Source organism: Equus przewalskii, chromosome 1 (genome assembly GCF_037783145.1).
Source record: "Equus przewalskii isolate Varuska chromosome 1, EquPr2, whole genome shotgun sequence".
Lineage (NCBI taxonomy): Eukaryota > Metazoa > Chordata > Mammalia > Perissodactyla > Equidae > Equus > Equus przewalskii.
In genome coordinates, this window is record NC_091831.1 from 55,679,149 (window position 1) to 55,698,736 (window position 19,588).

At 37.7% G+C, this 19,588-nt stretch overlaps 2 protein-coding genes across 27 annotated transcripts in view; one reads left to right on the forward strand and one right to left on the reverse strand.

Annotated features, from left to right (window-relative positions):
* The window catches only part of CTNNA3 (catenin alpha 3), a 1,517,748-nt gene that overhangs the window by 848,044 nt on the left and 650,116 nt on the right, over positions 1-19,588 (reverse strand). The gene's annotated exons all lie outside the window — the stretch shown is intronic.
* Positions 8,500-19,588, forward strand: part of LRRTM3 (leucine rich repeat transmembrane neuronal 3) — a 170,316-nt gene continuing 159,227 nt past the window's right edge. Inside the window, exons 1-2 of the mRNA XM_008529418.2 lie at positions 8,500-9,100; positions 9,453-10,984. Coding sequence (XP_008527640.1) covers positions 9,097-9,100; positions 9,453-10,984 — 1,536 coding nt within the window. The 5' untranslated portion in view covers positions 8,500-9,096. The remainder of the gene's footprint in view (positions 9,101-9,452; positions 10,985-19,588) is intronic.

The window sequence follows — 19,588 nt, forward strand, 5'->3', positions numbered from 1 at the left end:
AATCAACATTTCTATTATCTTTCTCAACTTAATGGTTATGGAATTTATTTCTTCATGTTGATATATTTGTCAGGAAGGCTAATTAAAAAATATAATAGTGCACCCAGTTGAAACTACTAAACAAAACACTTTAAAAATACAATAGAAAATGCTATAGACTGAATGTTTGTGCCCTTCCACTTCTGCCAAATTTATATGTTGAAACCTAATCCCCAGTGTAATGGTATTTGAAGGTGGGGTTAGGAGGTGATTAGGTCCCAAAAGCAGAGCCCTCATGAATGGGGTTAGCTCTCTTATAAAACAGGACCTGAGAGCTCCCTTGCTCCTTATGCCATGTGAAGTTACAGAGAGAAGATGGCAGTCTGTGAACTGAGAAGCAGGCTCTCATCAGACATGGAATCTGCCAGCTTCTTGATCTTGGACTTCCCAGCCACTAGAACCAAGAAATAAATTTCTGTTGTTTATATGCCAGCCAGTCAATGGTATTCTGTTATAGCAGCCCAAACGGACTAAGACAGAAAATTTTCTTTAAAAGTTCTTGTTAGGAGCTGGCCCCATGGCGTAGTGGTTAAGTTCGGTGCACTCTGCTTTAGTTGCCTGGGTTTGCGGGTTCGGATCCCAGGCGTGGACCTACACCACTCGTCAGCCATGCTGTGGTGGCCACCCACATGTAAAGTCTGAGGAGGATTGGCACAGATGTTAGCTCAGGGCTAATATTCCTCAGCCAACAAAAGGCTCTTGTTACATCAGAATATACATGAAGCAAATACAGCAAAATATTTATTATGACACCATTCAAACAACATTGAAAAGCTCTTGTTACATCAGAATATACATGAAGCAAATATAGCAAAATGTTTATTGTGACATCATTCAAACAATATTGACTTTATATTCAAAGCACAGCCATACAAGCAATAAAACATCAAATATTAAGGTTCAAATTTGGTAAAACATCAAATATTAAGGTGCAAATTTGGTTAAAAGACTTTTATAGTTACTGAAACTCCTTTGTTCTACTGTGAGAAATTAGAAGAAATTTGAGAATATATATAGGACTATAAATTTACAGTGTGACTCTGGTGCCACATGTTCCTTCATGGAATTTGTTCTAAATGAAAAGCTAAAAAACTGATTTCTCTCAATATAAACGACTACAGACAAATTTTGGTTTGCTGTTCTCTTGATATGAATGTTTTGAGCCCTCTATTAGAAGAACACCTCAACATCAATACAAAAATTAGCAGGTCTGTTTAGAAAGGAATGGTATCAAGTAATTGCCTTGCTGACTATTGGCAAAAAGGCAAGTGTGACGGAAAGTGAAGAACAGAAATACCAGTAAATGTGAACGTTAAACCAACATAGACTCATGGCACCTTAATATTAATTCTTGTTCCCAAACTTGCCATTTGACCCATTACTGAATTTCTTGGTAGTAGAAATGACACAAAATAGAAATACACATTTTCCTCCAAACTCTAAGTCTTATATCATGCAAAAGTTTCACAAGTCTTAAACTTGCTACCAAGAATGACTAGATGCCCAAGTATCTGTTTAGGGCTAGATATCCTGCTTTAATTAATGAATGGACTCTTGCTCAACATATATGCCATTAAAATTTGCTCCTTGAAAATTAAATGACATAAGGGGAAGCAATCAACCAAATGCAGAATGCGGATCAAGCTATAGTCCAAATGACCTGGTACCTCCCAACAAATCGATGTCATTAAACAATTAAAGAGACTTCAGAAACACCGAAAGCAAATGCAAGTCCAAAGGCTTTGCTTAGATTTTGACTACAAACAAACTTTAAGGACTTATTTTTAATTTTGTTGGTGTAACAATGATAGATGGTTAAGTTAAAAGTCTTTATTGGTTAGAATTGTATACTGAAATATATGCATGATTTCTGAGATTTGCTTTTAAAACATTCCTAAAAGAAAAAAAATGTGTGCATATGTGGGAAAGGAGGCGGGATAGATGAAACAAAATTTGCAAAATATTGATAATTGTTGAGGTTCATGTTTATTATACCATTCTCTCTACTTTTGCCTACGTTTTCAAATTTCCACTAAAAAAGTAAAAACAATTATTTCCTCAAGGTCCTGTGATCTTTCCAGTCTTCAGAAGCCCACCACTAAGTATTATACTCTGAGTTTGTTATTCTTCCCCATCCCCAAATTTAGCTTAGGAAGTGACAGCAAGGAATGCGATAAAACCTGAGAATATGGATTGACGCTGCAGCATAGACATATCTTCAGGAGAGGGAGAGGGAGGCGTGTTGGATAATCCTGTAAGGTCTCATTCATTTGAATTTGCTTCATTCCAGAAAGTGACTGAGAACCCATTTTAACAGTCACACCTGGAACCTTCTTCATCTATTTATCTAAGTCAGAGATGTTCACTCATAACCACATGTGACCAGACAGGGTTTTTAATGGAGCCCTTGAAGCAAGCAGATGGGAACAAGGATATTTCAGAGATGTGTTAATGCTCTCATGGAAGATTAGGATATAATTACAAATGAACAAATGCATGAGTATCCTAATCAACTAGAAATGAAGAAAACAATCTTCATAGCTGTAGGGAACTCTATCTTAGCATTCTGACAATCCCTTTTTTATACTAGGGTAACTGAGTAAAAAATATTAAGCTCTTTACAATATCTCGATCAACACATTTATTGGTGAAAGCACTTAATGAATCAGAACACAGAATATCAATGATATATGTCATATAATAAGTGGTTGTGGTATTAAAATTGTAGTAGAAAGGGACTACTGAGGAATTTTTTCATAATATTGGTAAATTCTGACTCTGCCCTTCGTCATGTTCATGACCCTTGATATATATGTGTTCCAATATATGCTTATGACCAGAGAACCTAGACAGAATCAAAGGAAAATTAATTTTCTCATAGGAACTGATTCCAGAAATATTTAAGGGCACTTTACAGTCTGCAATGTATTTACACATAAATCATGAATATTGCTTCTAAATAAAAGCCTTAGAAAGTCATAGCACAGGTTTTATGAGTCTCACTTTGTAGATAAGCAAACTGAGGCCCTGAGAAGTTTGCTTAGAATGTTCCAAATTCCAAATGTCAACTGACATATGCAATAAAAAGTATATGGCATTCTGTAAATTATTTTAGAAAGACATTTTGGATTCACCAAATTTATTTTCTAGAATGCTTAGTCCAAATGTTCCCATATCTGGTCTTGACGTAATTTTCAATTTTCATCAGAGCTTTTGGTTCCATTGCCCTCCAAGGCTATATGCAAAGATGTTGCCTTTGTCTAGGCCATATGAATAGAAATCCATATTGCTATTGTTTAGTGGCTAATTTTGCTAATCACTTTACGAATATTTTAAAGTATATCATAGTGCTTTGATACCTAATATCAAGAGGATGTTTTCAAAAATTAAAATTTCATAAAGTTGAAGAAAAGTGAGAGCCAAATTGAGACAATTCAAATGTATTGAACTCTTGATCTTATTCCCAAAACCTGACTCATGGAAGCAGTTGATGACTTTACGATCAGTTCTTTGGTCCATAAAAGGAAGAGTCATCTTTAATTTCGCTCTTTATCTCATATCTCTACTTCTAATCCATTGGAAAACTCCTGTTGGTTTTACAGAAATATATATATCCAGAATCTAACCAATTCTCACCACTTCCACTGTTACCATACTGGTCCAAGCCACTACCATCTCTGTCCTGTGCCAATAGCCTCCTTGCTTTTTACTCTTGTCCCTTTAGAGTCTATTCCCTCAACAGCAGCATAAGTGATCCTATTAATAGGTAACTTGATCATCTCTCTACTCTGCACAAAATCTTGAGTTGGCTCCTACTTTTCTCCAGAACAAAGCCAAAGTTCTTACAATGGCATACAAAGCCCTCCATGGCCCAGTACCTAGTACCTCCCTGACCTTATTACCAGTTACTATGCCCCTTGCTCTCTTCACTCTAGATGGATTGGCCTCTTGGCTGTTCACTGAACACATGATCTGCTCTCTCCCAAGGGTCTTTGCACTCTCCGCTCCCCATATATATTTAAGGTTAACAACCTCATCTCCTTCAAGGGTTTGCTCAAGCAATTTTCCCAGTGGCCCAACCACTCTATTTAAAATTGCAATCCACCTAACCCCTTGCATTCCCAAACTTCTATTTTTCCCATAGTACATATGATCTCATAATATACTATTTATGATTTTGTAAATTTTCCACCTTACCTCTTTAGAATGTAAGCTTAGATCTTTGTTTTGTACGTTGATATACTCCAAGTATCTGTAATAACGTCTAGTACATAGTGGGTAACCAAACCTATTGTTAAGATATCAGTACATCCTTTTTAAGCCTTGATTTTCTGAGTTTATATTTGGCAATTCAGTTTCACATTGGACTGAAATTTGGCATAACATACTGAGATTGGATTTATTTATGCAATTTAAACAAAATATTTTCAGTTATTTGAAGTACTATAAGTGCAACAAAAAAAGTCTTTAGATACATGACACTATGTTTTATAATTATATAAATCATTAAGGTCCTAGATTCATTGGGGAAACTTAAGTTGTCATGTAGCTTATGGTTTGTTTTACATGTGGTGTTAAGTGCAAAAGAATTTACTAAATACGTAATGCAGTATAATTTTGCTTCTGTTGAAAGGTAAATCAGAAATAATCATTTTGCTGTAATCAACAACTAAAAAGAAGATAAACTTTTAAAAGACATAAGCAAATTACTAAAATCTTTTAGAATAGAAGGCTTTTTTCTTTTGAGGGACTACTCTATGTCTTCGGATTAATTTCTGTAGCCTCAAGTATCAGTCCGTCTTAGGGTTGCATTATTTTATTTTGGGATTTCTCTACTGGCTTCATGGATGGTCTTTTCCCTTCAGGTATTTCATTACCTTGAACCAGGACAGACCTGGTTATAATGGTGGCTTTAGGGCTAGTGCCAAGGTAGGGGCCACACAAAGTGCCTGGAGCAAGATCCAATCCACAAATGGTGACTGATTACTGTTGAGCAAGAGACCAATGATCAGAATTAAGAGGAAATATCAATTATGAGATCCACAGGGTGTATGTGAAGTCAGAACCGTGGAGCAAAGCAAGATCAGAAGTCACGGTACCAGAAAAATGTCCGAAAACTAAGGGCAAGATACGTAACATAGCAGAGAATACTATTCACTGTGAATAATCCAAGAAGATTTCTCCCAGGAAAAGCAAAGTGAGAGAATTGCATTCTCAGTGGACTCATCTGTTCTTCTGTCACCAGTGAATGAGGGAAAAATAAGAAGCACAAAGCTGATGGGGCCTCCAGCCATCCTAGAGTGGCCCTCTGAAGCTGTTAGGCAAAACAGACACCTCAATGGCTGCTTCCCACAGAGAAGCAGGGAAAGGGAGGAGAAAAATCAGAGGCTTTCAAGCAACAGATACATGAGAGATGAGTTATAAATATGATTCCCTTTAGTCTTTTATTTAATAGATATAAGTTGTCAAGCCCCATTTGGGATGTAAGATGACAAAAGTTGTAATGTGCCGAAAGGAATATTCAAAAGTATATATGCTGTTCTCATGAAATTTATGGTTTAACTATGAAGACAAGAGACGTCTACATGAAAAGTGAGGATCACTTGCTGACCATCTAAGTGTTTCCACTTTCCAGTTTCTTGCCTTTTCACACACATTCTTTAAGAACACTTTCTTGGGGCTGGCCCAGTGGCCCAGTGGTTAAGTTCATGCTCTCCGCTTCAGTGGCCCAGAGTTTCACTGGTTCAGATCCTGGGCACGGACCCAGCACTGCTCACCAAGCCATGCTGAGGCAGCACTCTACATAGCAGAACTAAAAGGACCTACAACGAGGATATACAACTATGTCCTGTGGGGCTTTGGGGAGAAGGAAAAAAAAAAACAACAGAGGAAGATTGGCAACAGATGTTAGCTCAGGACCAATCTTTAAAAAAAAAGAATACTTTCTCCAAAATTGTGTCCAGTCTCAGTGGAATTCTGTAGGGATCAATCCCATGTACACAGGACTAGCATTACATAACTGGTTTATCCTACATCGAATGGACTTGAGACCCCTATAAAAATGTGTTTATTCAATAAACATTTATTGAGCATTTAGAAGGCGCCGAGTGCTATTCTAGTTATTATGGAAACTTAAGTAGAGAAAATATTGTCTTTGACCTCATGGAACTTACATCACAATGTCATAGGTTTGTATACCCTCTCTTCCTACTAGGAGAAAATTCATTCTTTTAAATCCTTCCCTTACGGTATATTTCTTAAACCTAATTGTCCACCAGAGTCTGTTGATAAGTTCAGCCTCTTCCATTCCCTTGAATCAGAATATTGGCAAAGAGATTGGGAAACTTATCTTTTTTTTTTTTTTTAAAGATTTTATTTTTTTCCTTTTTCTCTCCAAAGTCCCCCAGTACATATTTGTATATTATTCGTTGTGGGTCCTTCTAGTTGTGGCATGTGGGACGCTGCCTTAGCGTGGTTTGATGAGCAGTGCCATGTCCGCTCCCAGGATTCGAACCAACGAAACACTGGGCCGCCTGCAGCGGAGCGCGCGAACTTAACCACTCGGCCACGGGGCCAGCCCCGAAACTTATCTTTTTAACAAGCTCTCTGGGGCCTTTATATGGATTTATGGCACGTGTAATTCGGGGGCACCACTGCCCTATTAATAGCTCCCTATCTGAGGGATTGGTAATTTTCATTGGACTATGTCTGTAGGGCCCCTTTTCATTGCCATGACTAATTGTCACCAAACTTCTCATCCTTAGAGAATATGAAAGCTGCCCAGGGTTTTCCACAGCTAATTCACCTAACAAAGACTAAGCACAAGACAAACTTTTTAAAGCACTATTCATTTATTTTTAAACAAAATGGTTTTCTCTATGGGGCAGATGTTATCATATTCTGCTTTGGGAAGAAAAAAAATCAGACATTAATCACTAGTTATGATCTATAGAACCAAAAGATTCATTTTAAAGATAAAGTTGAGATGATGGAGCTTTAGGAAATTTTCTCATCAAAGATGGCAAGACTGAGTGAATCTCAGAAATCTATTGTGAACAGTATAAAAAATGTTCATTGAAGCAGTTCTTTGTGAGTTAATGACAGTCAGTATAGTCAATATTCATTACTACACAAAATAGAATACCAGCAAATACAATAAAGTGATATTATTCAAATAGCTGCCAGCACAGGCCTACTATGTGCCACACGCTGTTTTAAGTACTTTACAGATACGAAGACGACATAATTCTAAAACCTTCTATGAAATGAGTTTTTGTTGTCATGTGCATCTTGTAGAAGAGAAAACTGAGAAATAGAAAAGATAAATAACCCACTCAAGGTTACATGCTTGGTAAATTGTAGCCAGGATTTGAACATAGGTGCAAAAATCCACGCTCTTAATCACTAGACTGAACTGCCCTTCCTTCGTTTTGATAGCACTTCTTGAGAAGACTCATACCGAAGAAGTTCATACAAACCTATTCTAGGAAGCAAGAATTTTTTATGACAGCTAACCTGTCCCAATGCTTGAATCAGGCTAATTTTCATTTGACTCATTGTAAAATGGAGATACCAATGTTGTTGAAACAGGATCATTTAGGGGTTAGAGGTTCAAGCATAAGAGAGACGTGGTTTTGAATCTCAGTTCTGCCACTTGCTTGCTATATGACCTTCTGCAACTTACTTCTCCAAGTCTCAGTTTCCTCATCTTTAAAATGAAGGTTATAATGGGACCTACAACATAATATCGTTTAAAGATGAAACACGATAGCCTATTTAGAGCACTTAGAAAGTGCTCAATAAATATTATTAGTGTAATAAATAGCAGCAGCATCAATAAACTGAACCAAATGATCTCTTGATTCTTCTACACACACTAAATATGGTTTATTTCTCTTCTAATTAAAAAAAATGACAGCAACCAAAACAACAATAAACCAAGCCATGAGCCATTAAACCAATTATGTCTTTTGTGGGAAAACCAGAAAGGCTATCGGACACATTAATTTATATGTCATTAACCATCCCCTCTATTCCAAAATGTATGTGTTCTAGCATCCTGAGACACCTTGCATAATTTAATCACTGTGACTCTACGAGGTCAAATGGGCAGGCAGTTAATGCTTCTCTGTGAAAAGCTCAATAATTCATTTTATAAATTTCAGTTCAAAGCCTACATTGAGGTTCAGAAAAATTGACATTCGGTCTGTGAACTTAATGTCAAGCTCAAGAAAAACTCTGGGCAGCAATGTTTAGCGATTAAGTGGACGCAGACAATAAAGACGTTGCCAAATTGTAAAACAAGACTTGGAAATAACAGAAAATGTTGCTAGTTATTGATTACGGTGACCATTCAGTTCCTATTGAGTCACCCAAAAGAATCATTCATTTTCCAGCAGAGAGCCTGCTCATTTGCAAGATAAAAGAGAGACATTTCTGCACATGCCCATAATGTTCTTCACCACTGGGGGCAGCTTTACATAAGACTGCATTCACTGAAACCAAAGCAACAGTCCGAGCAGCTTTCAGAATGACAGTCTGCAGAAGTGAGCTGAGCGTGTGCGCGGTACGAGGCTCTCCTGCCTGCTGGGCTCCAACGCAGCTCTGTGGCTGAGCTGGGTGCTCACCACCAGCAATGCTGTGCTATGGAATACAGATGTGGCAGCTCAGGTAGCCTCACATTGCCTGGAGGAATACATCATGCTTTCCGATAAGAAGAAATTGTAGAAGCCAGTTTTTTTTTTTTTTTTTTCCTAACACCCCCCCCCAAAAAACCTGTAAAGATGCAAAAACGTAATATCCATGAAGATCCTATTACCTAGGAAGATTTTGATGTTTTGCTGCGATTGCGGTGTTGGGATTTATTTGTTCTTGGAGTGTTCTGCGTGGCTGGCAAAGAATAATGTTCCAAAATCGGTCCATCTCCCAAGGGGTCCAATTTTTCTTCCTGGGTGTCAGCGAGCCCTGACTCAGTACAGTGCAGCTGACGGGCTGTCATGCAAGTGGCCCCTAAGCCAAAGCAAAAGACCTAAGGACGACCTTTGAACAATACAAAGGATGGGTATGTTTTGTCATTTTTCTTCTTTCCTTTTTTTAAAAAAAACAAAAACAAAAACAAAAAAACCTCTAGTCTGTATTAATTCTGCCTTAATTATTTTAGAGATTACCTTGCTCTGCTCTAAGGCTATAAATTCAATTGCTTAGTGAACATGTTTCCTTGCTTAACTATTAAAAAAAAAAAGAAACCCTAAAGACAATTCTCTCTAAATTACAAAGAGATGATATTTGATGTTAAATGTTGTTATCTAGATTTAAATTTTTTAAAAAGAAAATACATGCCTCTTTTTGCTTGATTAAAAATAAATGAATTCTTTTTTGGGGGGATAACTTTTCTGAGTTGTTTTTATTTCCAGGTTTCAATGTAATTAGGCTACTGAGCGGATCAGCTGTAGCACTGGTTATAGCCCCCACTGTCTTACTGACAATGCTTTCTTCTGCCGAACGAGGATGCCCTAAGGGCTGTAGGTGTGAAGGCAAAATGGTATATTGTGAATCTCAGAAATTACAGGAGATACCGTCAAGTATATCTGCTGGTTGCTTAGGTTTGTCCCTTCGCTATAACAGCCTTCAAAAACTTAAGTATAATCAATTTAAAGGGCTCAACCAGCTCACCTGGCTCTACCTTGACCATAACCATATCAGCAATATTGATGAGAATGCTTTTAATGGAATACGCAGACTCAAAGAGTTGATTCTGAGTTCCAACAGAATCTCCTATTTTCTCAACAATACCTTCAGACCTGTGACAAATTTACGGAACTTGGATCTGTCCTATAATCAGCTGCATTCTCTGGGATCTGAACAGTTCCGGGGCTTGCGGAAGCTGCTGAGTTTACATTTACGGTCTAACTCGCTGAGAACCATCCCTGTGCGAATATTCCAAGACTGCCGCAACCTGGAACTTTTGGACCTGGGGTATAACCGGATCCGAAGTTTAGCCAGGAATGTCTTTGCTGGCATGATCAGACTCAAAGAACTTCACCTGGAGCACAATCAATTTTCTAAGCTCAACCTGGCCCTTTTTCCAAGGCTGGTGAGCCTTCAGAACCTCTACTTGCAGTGGAATAAAATCAGTGTCATAGGACAGACCATGTCCTGGACCTGGAGCTCATTACAAAGGCTTGATTTATCCGGAAATGAGATCGAAGCTTTTAGCGGACCTAGTGTTTTCCAGTGTGTCCCGAATCTGCAGCGCCTCAACCTGGATTCCAACAAGCTCACATTTATTGGTCAAGAGATTTTGGATTCTTGGATATCCCTCAATGACATCAGTCTTGCCGGGAATATATGGGAATGCAGCAGAAATATTTGTTCCCTGGTAAACTGGCTGAAAAGTTTTAAAGGCCTGAGGGAGAATACAATTATCTGTGCCAGTCCCAAAGAGCTGCAGGGAGTCAACGTGATCGACGCAGTGAGGAACTACAGCATCTGTGGCAAAAGTACCACGGAGAGGTTTGATCTGGCCAGGGCTCTCCCAAAGCCCACGTTTAAGCCCAAGCTCCCCAGGCCGAAGCATGAGAGCAAGCCCCCTCTGCCCCCCACGGTGGGAGCCACGGAGCCCAGCCCAGAGACCGATGCTGACACCGAGCACATCTCTTTCCATAAAATCATCGCAGGGAGCGTGGCCCTTTTTCTGTCCGTGCTCGTCATCCTGCTCGTTATCTACGTGTCATGGAAGCGGTACCCTGCGAGCATGAAGCAGCTGCAGCAGCGCTCCCTCATGCGAAGGCACAGGAAAAAGAAAAGACAGTCCCTAAAGCAAATGACTCCCAGCACCCAGGAATTTTATGTAGATTATAAACCCACCAACACGGAGACCAGCGAGATGCTGCTGAATGGGACGGGACCCTGCGCCTATAGCAAATCAGGCTCCAGGGAGTGTGAGGTATGAACCATTGTGATAAAAGCGCTCTTTAAAGCTGGGAAATAAGTGGTGCTTTATTGAACTCTGGCGACTATAAAGGGAACGTGGTGCCCCCTCCCCTTCCCCCTGCCTCTCACATTGCTGGCAAGGTCCTTCCCTGTCTGTTTTAGTACATTCATAATACTGGTCATTTTCCTCTCATACATAGTCAACTCATTGAAATTTAAATACCACAATCAACGTGAAGCTAGAACTCTGGTTTAATACAATGCCTATTGTATAAGACCCTTTATTGATTCCATTAATGTCCCACTTGTTTTAAGATAAAACTTCTTTCACAAGTTATCCCCAACATCTGCCGTTATTCTTCTGGTAGGACCAAATCTACATACAGTTCTAGAAGGTGTACAGTTTATTGGCAAATCAAGCAAAAGTGAATGATCCCAGGTACTTGGAGCTGAACTGATTCTAGGAGGTGACTTGATTACAGGAACATTTAGACACAGAGCCTTAAAACAATGCCTGGCTTAAAAAGAAAATTGTAGGGAACTCTCAAAAGATGGTGCTCTGTTAAAGCAGCGCCGGGAGCAGTTTCCGGAGGTGTTTGCATTGCAATAAGGCGAGCCGAGGGAAAAGGGTTGACGGGTTAAAATGCTGCAAGTAGACAACTGCAAAATGTGAGGAGATGGGAAAAATACGAAGTTTTAGACTTGAAGCCTTGTCTCTGAAACCCATCCCTGTCAAATCACACTAGAGGTTTCACTGTCGATTTCTTCCAGCCTCTATATCTCCTAAATAAATAAATAAAATAGGCAAGAGGCAAATTCGAGGAGGCAGTTTTCCCACTGCTCCTCACCTTAGGGAATTTTCAGAGAGGAGGCTTGCAAATGCAAAGGCAGCTTGCTAAATGTGTGTGGTTGGGAGCTTACCAGAATTTCTCTTTCCAGCTTTTCAAGGACCCTAATGTAGTGAGTGGAATCATTAGCCCTGTCTGCTCTTCGGTTTGGGATTTGTCAGGCAGCCCTGGTTTGTTCCATTAAATGCCCAGCATACACTAGTCACCTGATGACTGACACTTCAATCAGAGGGGTAAAGAGAACACATTCCAAGACAGATTGTCCACCAACAGCCTCACTGAAAAGGATGATTTTGATAGCACCTTAATAAATGTATACAATAAATCTTAGAGGAAAAAAGACCAATCCTATGGCAGTTGTCTTTTGCTTTTCTATTGCTGATGTTACAGTGTCCGTATGTTCACCTGTAGTGTGAACTCATCCATTGGTATGATTCTGTACAGACCCTGTTGGCAATCTGCAAGCTGCATGCATGTTTTTATGTCGTTAGTGAAAGTTTATTGACTGCAGCACAGATATCACAGCTTCTGTACTTAAGTAACTTTGACCACAGTCCATTAAGATTTTAGAAAAATGTCTTTAGTCTGTATCCTCTTTCATCCCCCAAAATGAACAGTTCTATTATAGGAGCAAAAATCAGGACTTGTAACATCCAGTCTGTTTCATTTAATTTGGCTTGCCAAGCTCCACGTCTTTAACCATGTCCCTGTTCTTTCAAAACAGAATCGCTGCAGCAAAAAAGAAAAAGTGAATGGCTATTTTTACCAGCATTTTTTATAGTTTGGAGGCTTTTCATATGCTGAGAGGAAAAAATCTAGGCAAGTCACCATGAAATATAATTGCAAGGAAGCCAGATTATAAAAATCATACTTTTATAAGCAATAAAGGAAAAGGAGCATTTAAAGTGGATTTCTCAAGCTACCTTGATTTTGATTAAATCTTAAAATAGATGCCAGTTCAGAAAAGCATCATAGCTGCAATATATTTACCCATGAATCATTGTTGAATATATATTTATTAATGGCAAATATTCACAGAATCCAAATTGATTAATAATGCAGATACTTCCTTACAGTACTATGAACTGGATGACTGAGTCTACTGTGATGTTTTTCACTGAAGTTGTCATTTTACATTCTTCATAAAATGTCAGTAAATATATATTCCATCTATAAAAGAAATTTTCTTTGGTCAGCCTCATTTTTATCTGTACTAAAGATGACTGTGTTAATTAAATACAGTGTTAAAGTGAAAAAGCCCATTTCTATTCTTTGACTTGACCTTCTGCCTCATTTGTCATGGATACCAAATAAATTTAGGCAAGCCATATTTATACTTTTACTTTTGAATTCTTGCAAATTCTCAATGCTGTGGTACTGCTAGTATATATAAACTATGTTTGCTGTATTAAAAGTATTTCTATCATTCAAAGCCACTTGGTGTGTAAGATTAAATGAATGACCAACATTTTGAAGGCTAGTCATTTTTTAATGCTAAACTTTACTAATAAGTTTAATAGTAGATAAAAACCAAAATGAAATCCTTTAGATTGTAAAAGTTATTTCTATTCAGGACATGAAATTAGAAAAAAGAAAAGATCTTTTCCCCTTCTTTGGGAATGAAGCTTCTCTAGTTCCCAGCATGTTCTGAGCTCAAATATATAGTTCTTGTCGGTTAGACAATAGATAGTTCACCCCTATGAATTTAACAAAGCCAACTGGCCAGTGTTCTCCTGCCCAAAGTTGTTGTCCCCACCCCCACCCCATGGCACTTTCTGGACTACTAATCTATTTTTATTAGTATTTCAACTCATTGCATATTAGAGAAATATAATTTATATTCCATTTTCTATTCCAAATTTACATGAAGTTTCTGACTTTCCTCAAAGAAGACAAGTTAAATAAACAGCCTGACCCGTTGAACTATACAAGAGAGACGCATCGAGGCAGAATGGATTCAGTCAGTACTTTGAGTGTTTACCAGAGAGAGAGGAAACGCAGTTGAGTCTCTGAACTGCATGGGTTTTTTCCCCGTTTTATGAGCCCCGGTCCGCACAGTGCTACCGCAGCGTGGAGTTACTAGTCCCAGCGCGACAGTCTTCTAAGGAATCTTACGCAAGATGTATTCCTTTTAAATGAGTTTATATTTTCCAAGGATGTTGACATTACATCTTTTCAAAGAATTTAAACCATTTTTTACTTGATTTGGTGATTCAACTACCTAAGTAGACAAACAGGCAATAAATTGTATTTCTGTGGAGCAGCAGTGACCTCCAGTGGCTGATCAGACTAACCACAGCTATTCATACACCTTTTATGTAGTTTTTTATACTGACTCCTTATGTAAACGTGGTTTATAACATATAGTTTTTGATCTGTAAATCAGGTTTGAATTTTATTTAGTTCATTTCCCTGGGAAATACAGTTATGGTGTAATTTTTAAAGTTATATTTTGTATATTGACTTATTTAGTAATGCCCAGAGGCCATGGAACTGGTAATGAGGGCTAGAAATAAGTATCCATCGATGAGAAGCAAGTAATAATGTAATAAGAATAGATAAGAAACATTTTAAAGTATTTGTGCTCATCGATGCTTGCCAAATATTCTGATATTTTCATTAAACGGGTTAATATTTTCCATAGGTAGGATATTGAAATATTATGTAATTTTAGTTGGGGAAAACAAATTTCAATATTAATATTAAAAGAATCAGAACTAGTTATTTACCAGCCAGTAGGAATGTCTGAAGGAATGTATGAAGAGAAGGAGGCCTCCCCTTCCGGCTCTAGAACTCTCCAGTTTGTTGATCGTGCCAGTGACCTGTGCTTTGCCCCAGTGCTCTCTCCTTCCCTCCCCCTTTTCAGCCAGCTGAACACTGGTTCTGTTAGGCTCTCTGACAATGATGTTATAGTCTAAGAGGTGATGATTCATGGATAATGAAATTATGCTCTCCTTCTGGGGAAGGATAATGCAGAGTCCGATTTGTAGATTTGGCAAGGGTTTTCAGGATGCTGTAGGTGCAGGAAATATCATCTCTTCCCCTGACATTTACCAAGAAGAGAACTTAAATAGTTTATTTAAAGTGTGGATTAGACTAGCATCAGAAACAAGCATCAGGCCATGAACCCTAAGAGAAAATGAGTTCCAGACATGACAAATGAGAATTGAGCCACGAGGAACGGAAAATTCAGAAATTGTGTTGCTTCTTTTATTCCCTTTTCCCTGGATTCTCGTGAGAATCTGGATCTGTAGGAAACCCATGGAGTTTTGCTATACCTGTGTTCTCTTAGCTGCTTACATTAAAAATCAGAGGCAGCAGGAAGAAACTATGAGCATGAAAAATAATGTCAGTAAATTTCAATTACAAACTTACAAGATAAACAGAATTGATGAAAGCTAAATAGCTTGTATTAAATGACTATTGAAAACTAATAAGAAAAATAATACACAAGTGAAAGTGAGTTTTCCTAATCTAATCATAATCACCTACAGAATTGGACCCAAATTTTGCTTAGTCTCCAAAATCATTGGTGGATTTTGCATAGCTAGGTAGAATACAATAAAAATACTACAGAGAAAATCTATACAAAAATAGTTTATAATTCTTTTTGAGTCAAGGAAAATATCACAATCATGTGTGGTAGAGTTTGGGCCTTAGATTCAAGTTCCTCTGACTCTTGCTAGTCAAATGATCTCAGGAAAATTTCTTAGCTTTCCTGAACTTGACATTCCCCATCTGTAAAGTGGGCATATATTATTGACTTCACATGGTTATTGGGAGAACAAAACTGGAGAAGCACTTTGTAAACTCTATAATTGCAAATTTTCAAAGAGCCCTTAGTGAAACACAGTCATGCTGCATAACAATGTTCGGTCAACGACGGACCGCATATACGATGGTGGTCCCATAAGATTAGTACCATATAGCCTAGGTGTGTAGTAGGCTATACCATCTCAGTTTGTGTGAGCACACTCCATGATGTTCGCACAATGCCTAACAATGCATTTCTCAGAATGTATCCCGGTCATTAAGTGACGTGTAACTGTGTACAGCTGTGCTTGTCAATGTTCTGTGTTTGGCCTGCGTTAAAAAGACATCACTAACCTCTGTGTTACAGAAGCCCAAATCCATTTTACATCAATATGAATTCTGAGACTTGGCAGTGAGTCTAGAACTTAATTTGGCTTTGACCTTTAGTTTCCATAAAAACAGTTTCTTCCACCTCATGTTATCTAAGACTAGGAGTTTATCAGCAATGATCACAATGTACAACAGTCATAAATAAAGACCCAAGCCAGAGAATACTGAATCAAATGCTTATCAAACTGAGTCAAAATTCTAATTGTGTCCCAAATCAGGTCATCATAGCAAGGGCTTCCAATTATAGTAAGGTTACTTGCCCATTCCATCTCTAGTATCACTATTTTGAGCCCCTATTAACTTTATACTTTATATATGTAACATTTATGGCAAGATGACATCGTCATTGAGTAAAAGGTAATTGTTCATAACATGTTACAGTGGGATTAACATACTTTCCAGGTATTAATCATACGACGTCTTCTCAGTTGATTCTTTTTTTTCCCCAGTTAAAGACTATCCAAAATCTCCTCCTGGTATAGAAATTACTATTGACTTTATCAATTATTGTCATTGAAAATGACTGGATTAAAAAAAGTAGCATACAAATACAAAGGCTTTTTTATGACTAACAACCTATTCACTTACGCAAAATTAAATACTTAAGAGTACTCTTTGCAGTCTTTTCACCAAAAAATGACCAATGTAATCACAAATCTCTCTCCACTGGATGTAGCTGGTCTTACCAATATGATGTAGCAGATGTCTTTCCAAAATTCTTATAATTTGGCTAGACAAACTATTCCTCTTGGATAGCTGAGTCTCTATGAAATCTCTGGAGAACAGAGAGAAGATGGTGTTTTTTCAGGGGAAAAAGCATTTGTGAATTTTATGCTGCTAGGTAAAGCAGGGTAAATAAACATAGGATTATTGGTGGGTCTTTTTATGTTAGGTCTCCTGAACATGTGAGGAGAATTCCAGGAACAGAGAGAAAACAAGAATATCTGGCTCACAATATAAGACCAAGCAGAGGCGATCTATTTTACAACTGTCCTTTCAAATAACAGAACTTCCATATGCAATAATAATCCATTTTATTGAAAAGAAGAAAAGAAAAAGAGATTCTATGTTATCCTATCCAGCAATGTCATAATGAAAATTGATAATTTTCTTGACAACCTCTATATTTTTATTTTTCAGAGGCTCCCACTCCCCCCCAAGAAGGAATTTCCTTTATTCCCTTCTCCCACTCATAAATTGCTGTACTCTACTTCCTATATCACACAACGTCTTCCCTCATAAATCAGCACATTTGGTCAACTCACTCAAAAGAAGCAGCTTATCTCCAGTAAAAAAATTAGACCATAAAACAAAATTTAAGTTTAGCTCATCCTTTCCCCTTTCCTCTACAGCCTACAAACCACCTCTTTAGTATCTTCTGGTTGTCAATGAAAGAAAGAAGTATGTTTGAATTACAGGCTAGCAAAACATTAAAGCCTACTATTTTCTTCCTAGTTAACTAACTCTTAGGAAACAAAATATAGGACTTTAGGTATGGGAGTGTTCAACTGCATTTCACCAATCAAAAGCACTCATACCAACAATAAGAATTTTGTCTTCTCAGGAATAAAATGCAATTTTTTGGTTTCACATATAAAATCATAAGGTAAATACTACATTTAGCAAAGGCAATTTCTATTAAAGCTTCATTGTACTAATTACATCTACTACCCAGGGTGTAAAATACATTTTGCCGATAAAGAGCAAAGGACTTCAATTAAATAGTAAATCTTTATTCAACACTTTTGAGGCTCAAACTTATTAATGAAGTAGGGGTGAAAAGAAAATATCCTCAGACTATGAGGCCATAGTGTAGGGAGGCTATACTATCAACTGATGTTCATGATTTCAACTGGGTGGTCCCCACATGTAGCTAAAAAACGCTTGTCATTAACATTGATCTGTTACACTTTCTGAAAGAAGGCGCTTGCTTAGCCCTCACTCTGATGCAATCAACCAGAATGTCACTAAGAATGTTTAAAGGAAACTTGTAGAATATATCATGTTGAGGTTGGAGTAGTAGACTGATTTTAAAATCTCTGATAAACCTGTGCTGAGATTACAACCGTGAAACTCTCTAAGAAGTTTAAAAACTTAGCACTTTAGGATCAGTGTTGGCTTGTACTCATCAATTTATGAAAGGGATTTTCCACATTTGTACAAAATTTTAAAGTGAAAATGTATAAATACTTGGCTGGGGTACTGCCATTTATCCAATGGAAGGTTAGGTAACATCACTGAATGACGATTAAAATGGAATCATTAAAGATCCTTTGAATATGGAAAAGGCTATGTTACATAAGTATAATGTTTTCCACCAAGCTAGGCATGTTGTAAATGCTTAGAAAGAAAAAAAGGAATCCATGTCCTTTCTATAAGGTGGTTATTCACATTTTATTACACATTTGTGTATGTGTGTGTGTATTTTTGTGTAATCGAGTCCTTATTATGTGCCAGGATTGTGTATATAGTTTTTTAAACAGTGTGAGAACAGAGTCCTTATATTACCTCTGTTTTCCTTTGAGTTGCATCCATGAATTCTGTACCTTGTCCCTTGTTTCTAGGACTGCCCTAAAATAATTCATAAACGCACCAACACAAGGCTTATCAAACCAAATTATTCATCTCCAATTCCCATTTGGAAGTGATTTCCAGTGATTTTCCATTAGGCTATCCCTCTGCTAGCTACATTTTAATCTGCCGGTATCGTCTTCTATCCAGCCTGTGGCACCCAATCCAGCCCATCTCATGTTAAAAGGCAGCATGCGCTTAGTCCTATGGATTTTTACAGGATTGAGCAGTAAAATGTAAAAATCTACATATATTTTTATGGGCTTCACTTTGGTTGTTTTTATGGTCTAACACAGAGATGTGGGGGGTCTTTATTAGTTTATACTGAAATGCAAAAGCATTAAGTTAGCTGTAAATTAAAAAGAAAAAATCAGGGTAGAAAAAATAGAGTTCAAAGCTCATGTTCTATATTTCTTAATATGTAATCTTAATATCTTAATATTAATCTTAAAAGTAATCTTAAGTGATAAGCATCCTATATTTCACCTTCCTGACATCTTAGTTTTACGTTGGAAGTTTGCCATCATATTCTTGAATTTAAGATTCACATGCCTTCCATTTTTCCATTTCTAACAAAGACGTTTCTTTTGTCTGTTTTTTGGTTATGTTGTTTTGTGTTGTTTTCTGCCTGCAGATCTTTTCCCAGTTCTTTGAGTGTACCACTTTGCCTGCTTTTCTAGAATCCCCACTCAAATTTTGATCCTGTTGGAAAGTCACAGGGTAATTTCTCAGTTTTATAGTTGGAGCGATCAGACAGACAGACAGAGTTTGTCTCTAGAGTGTTATCTAGTCAAGTCTGGGATATCTTCCTTTTGTCTTCCCAGCCTCCCATTTCCACTCGTTTTCTCCTAAAAGGATTATCCATACTAAAACTCCTCACTCCAACGGTGCCCAGGGCTCTCTTGTTTCCTTACTCTTTACTAAATCCCTATTCCCAGGTCTAGACCAGTATTATTGTCCTCCTGAGGGCTCTTTCATTTAAATGGAGATAAAAACCTTTAGCTGAGGGTGAGAAAGTCATATGCTAAGAGCAGACAGAACCAGCAGGGTTGGGG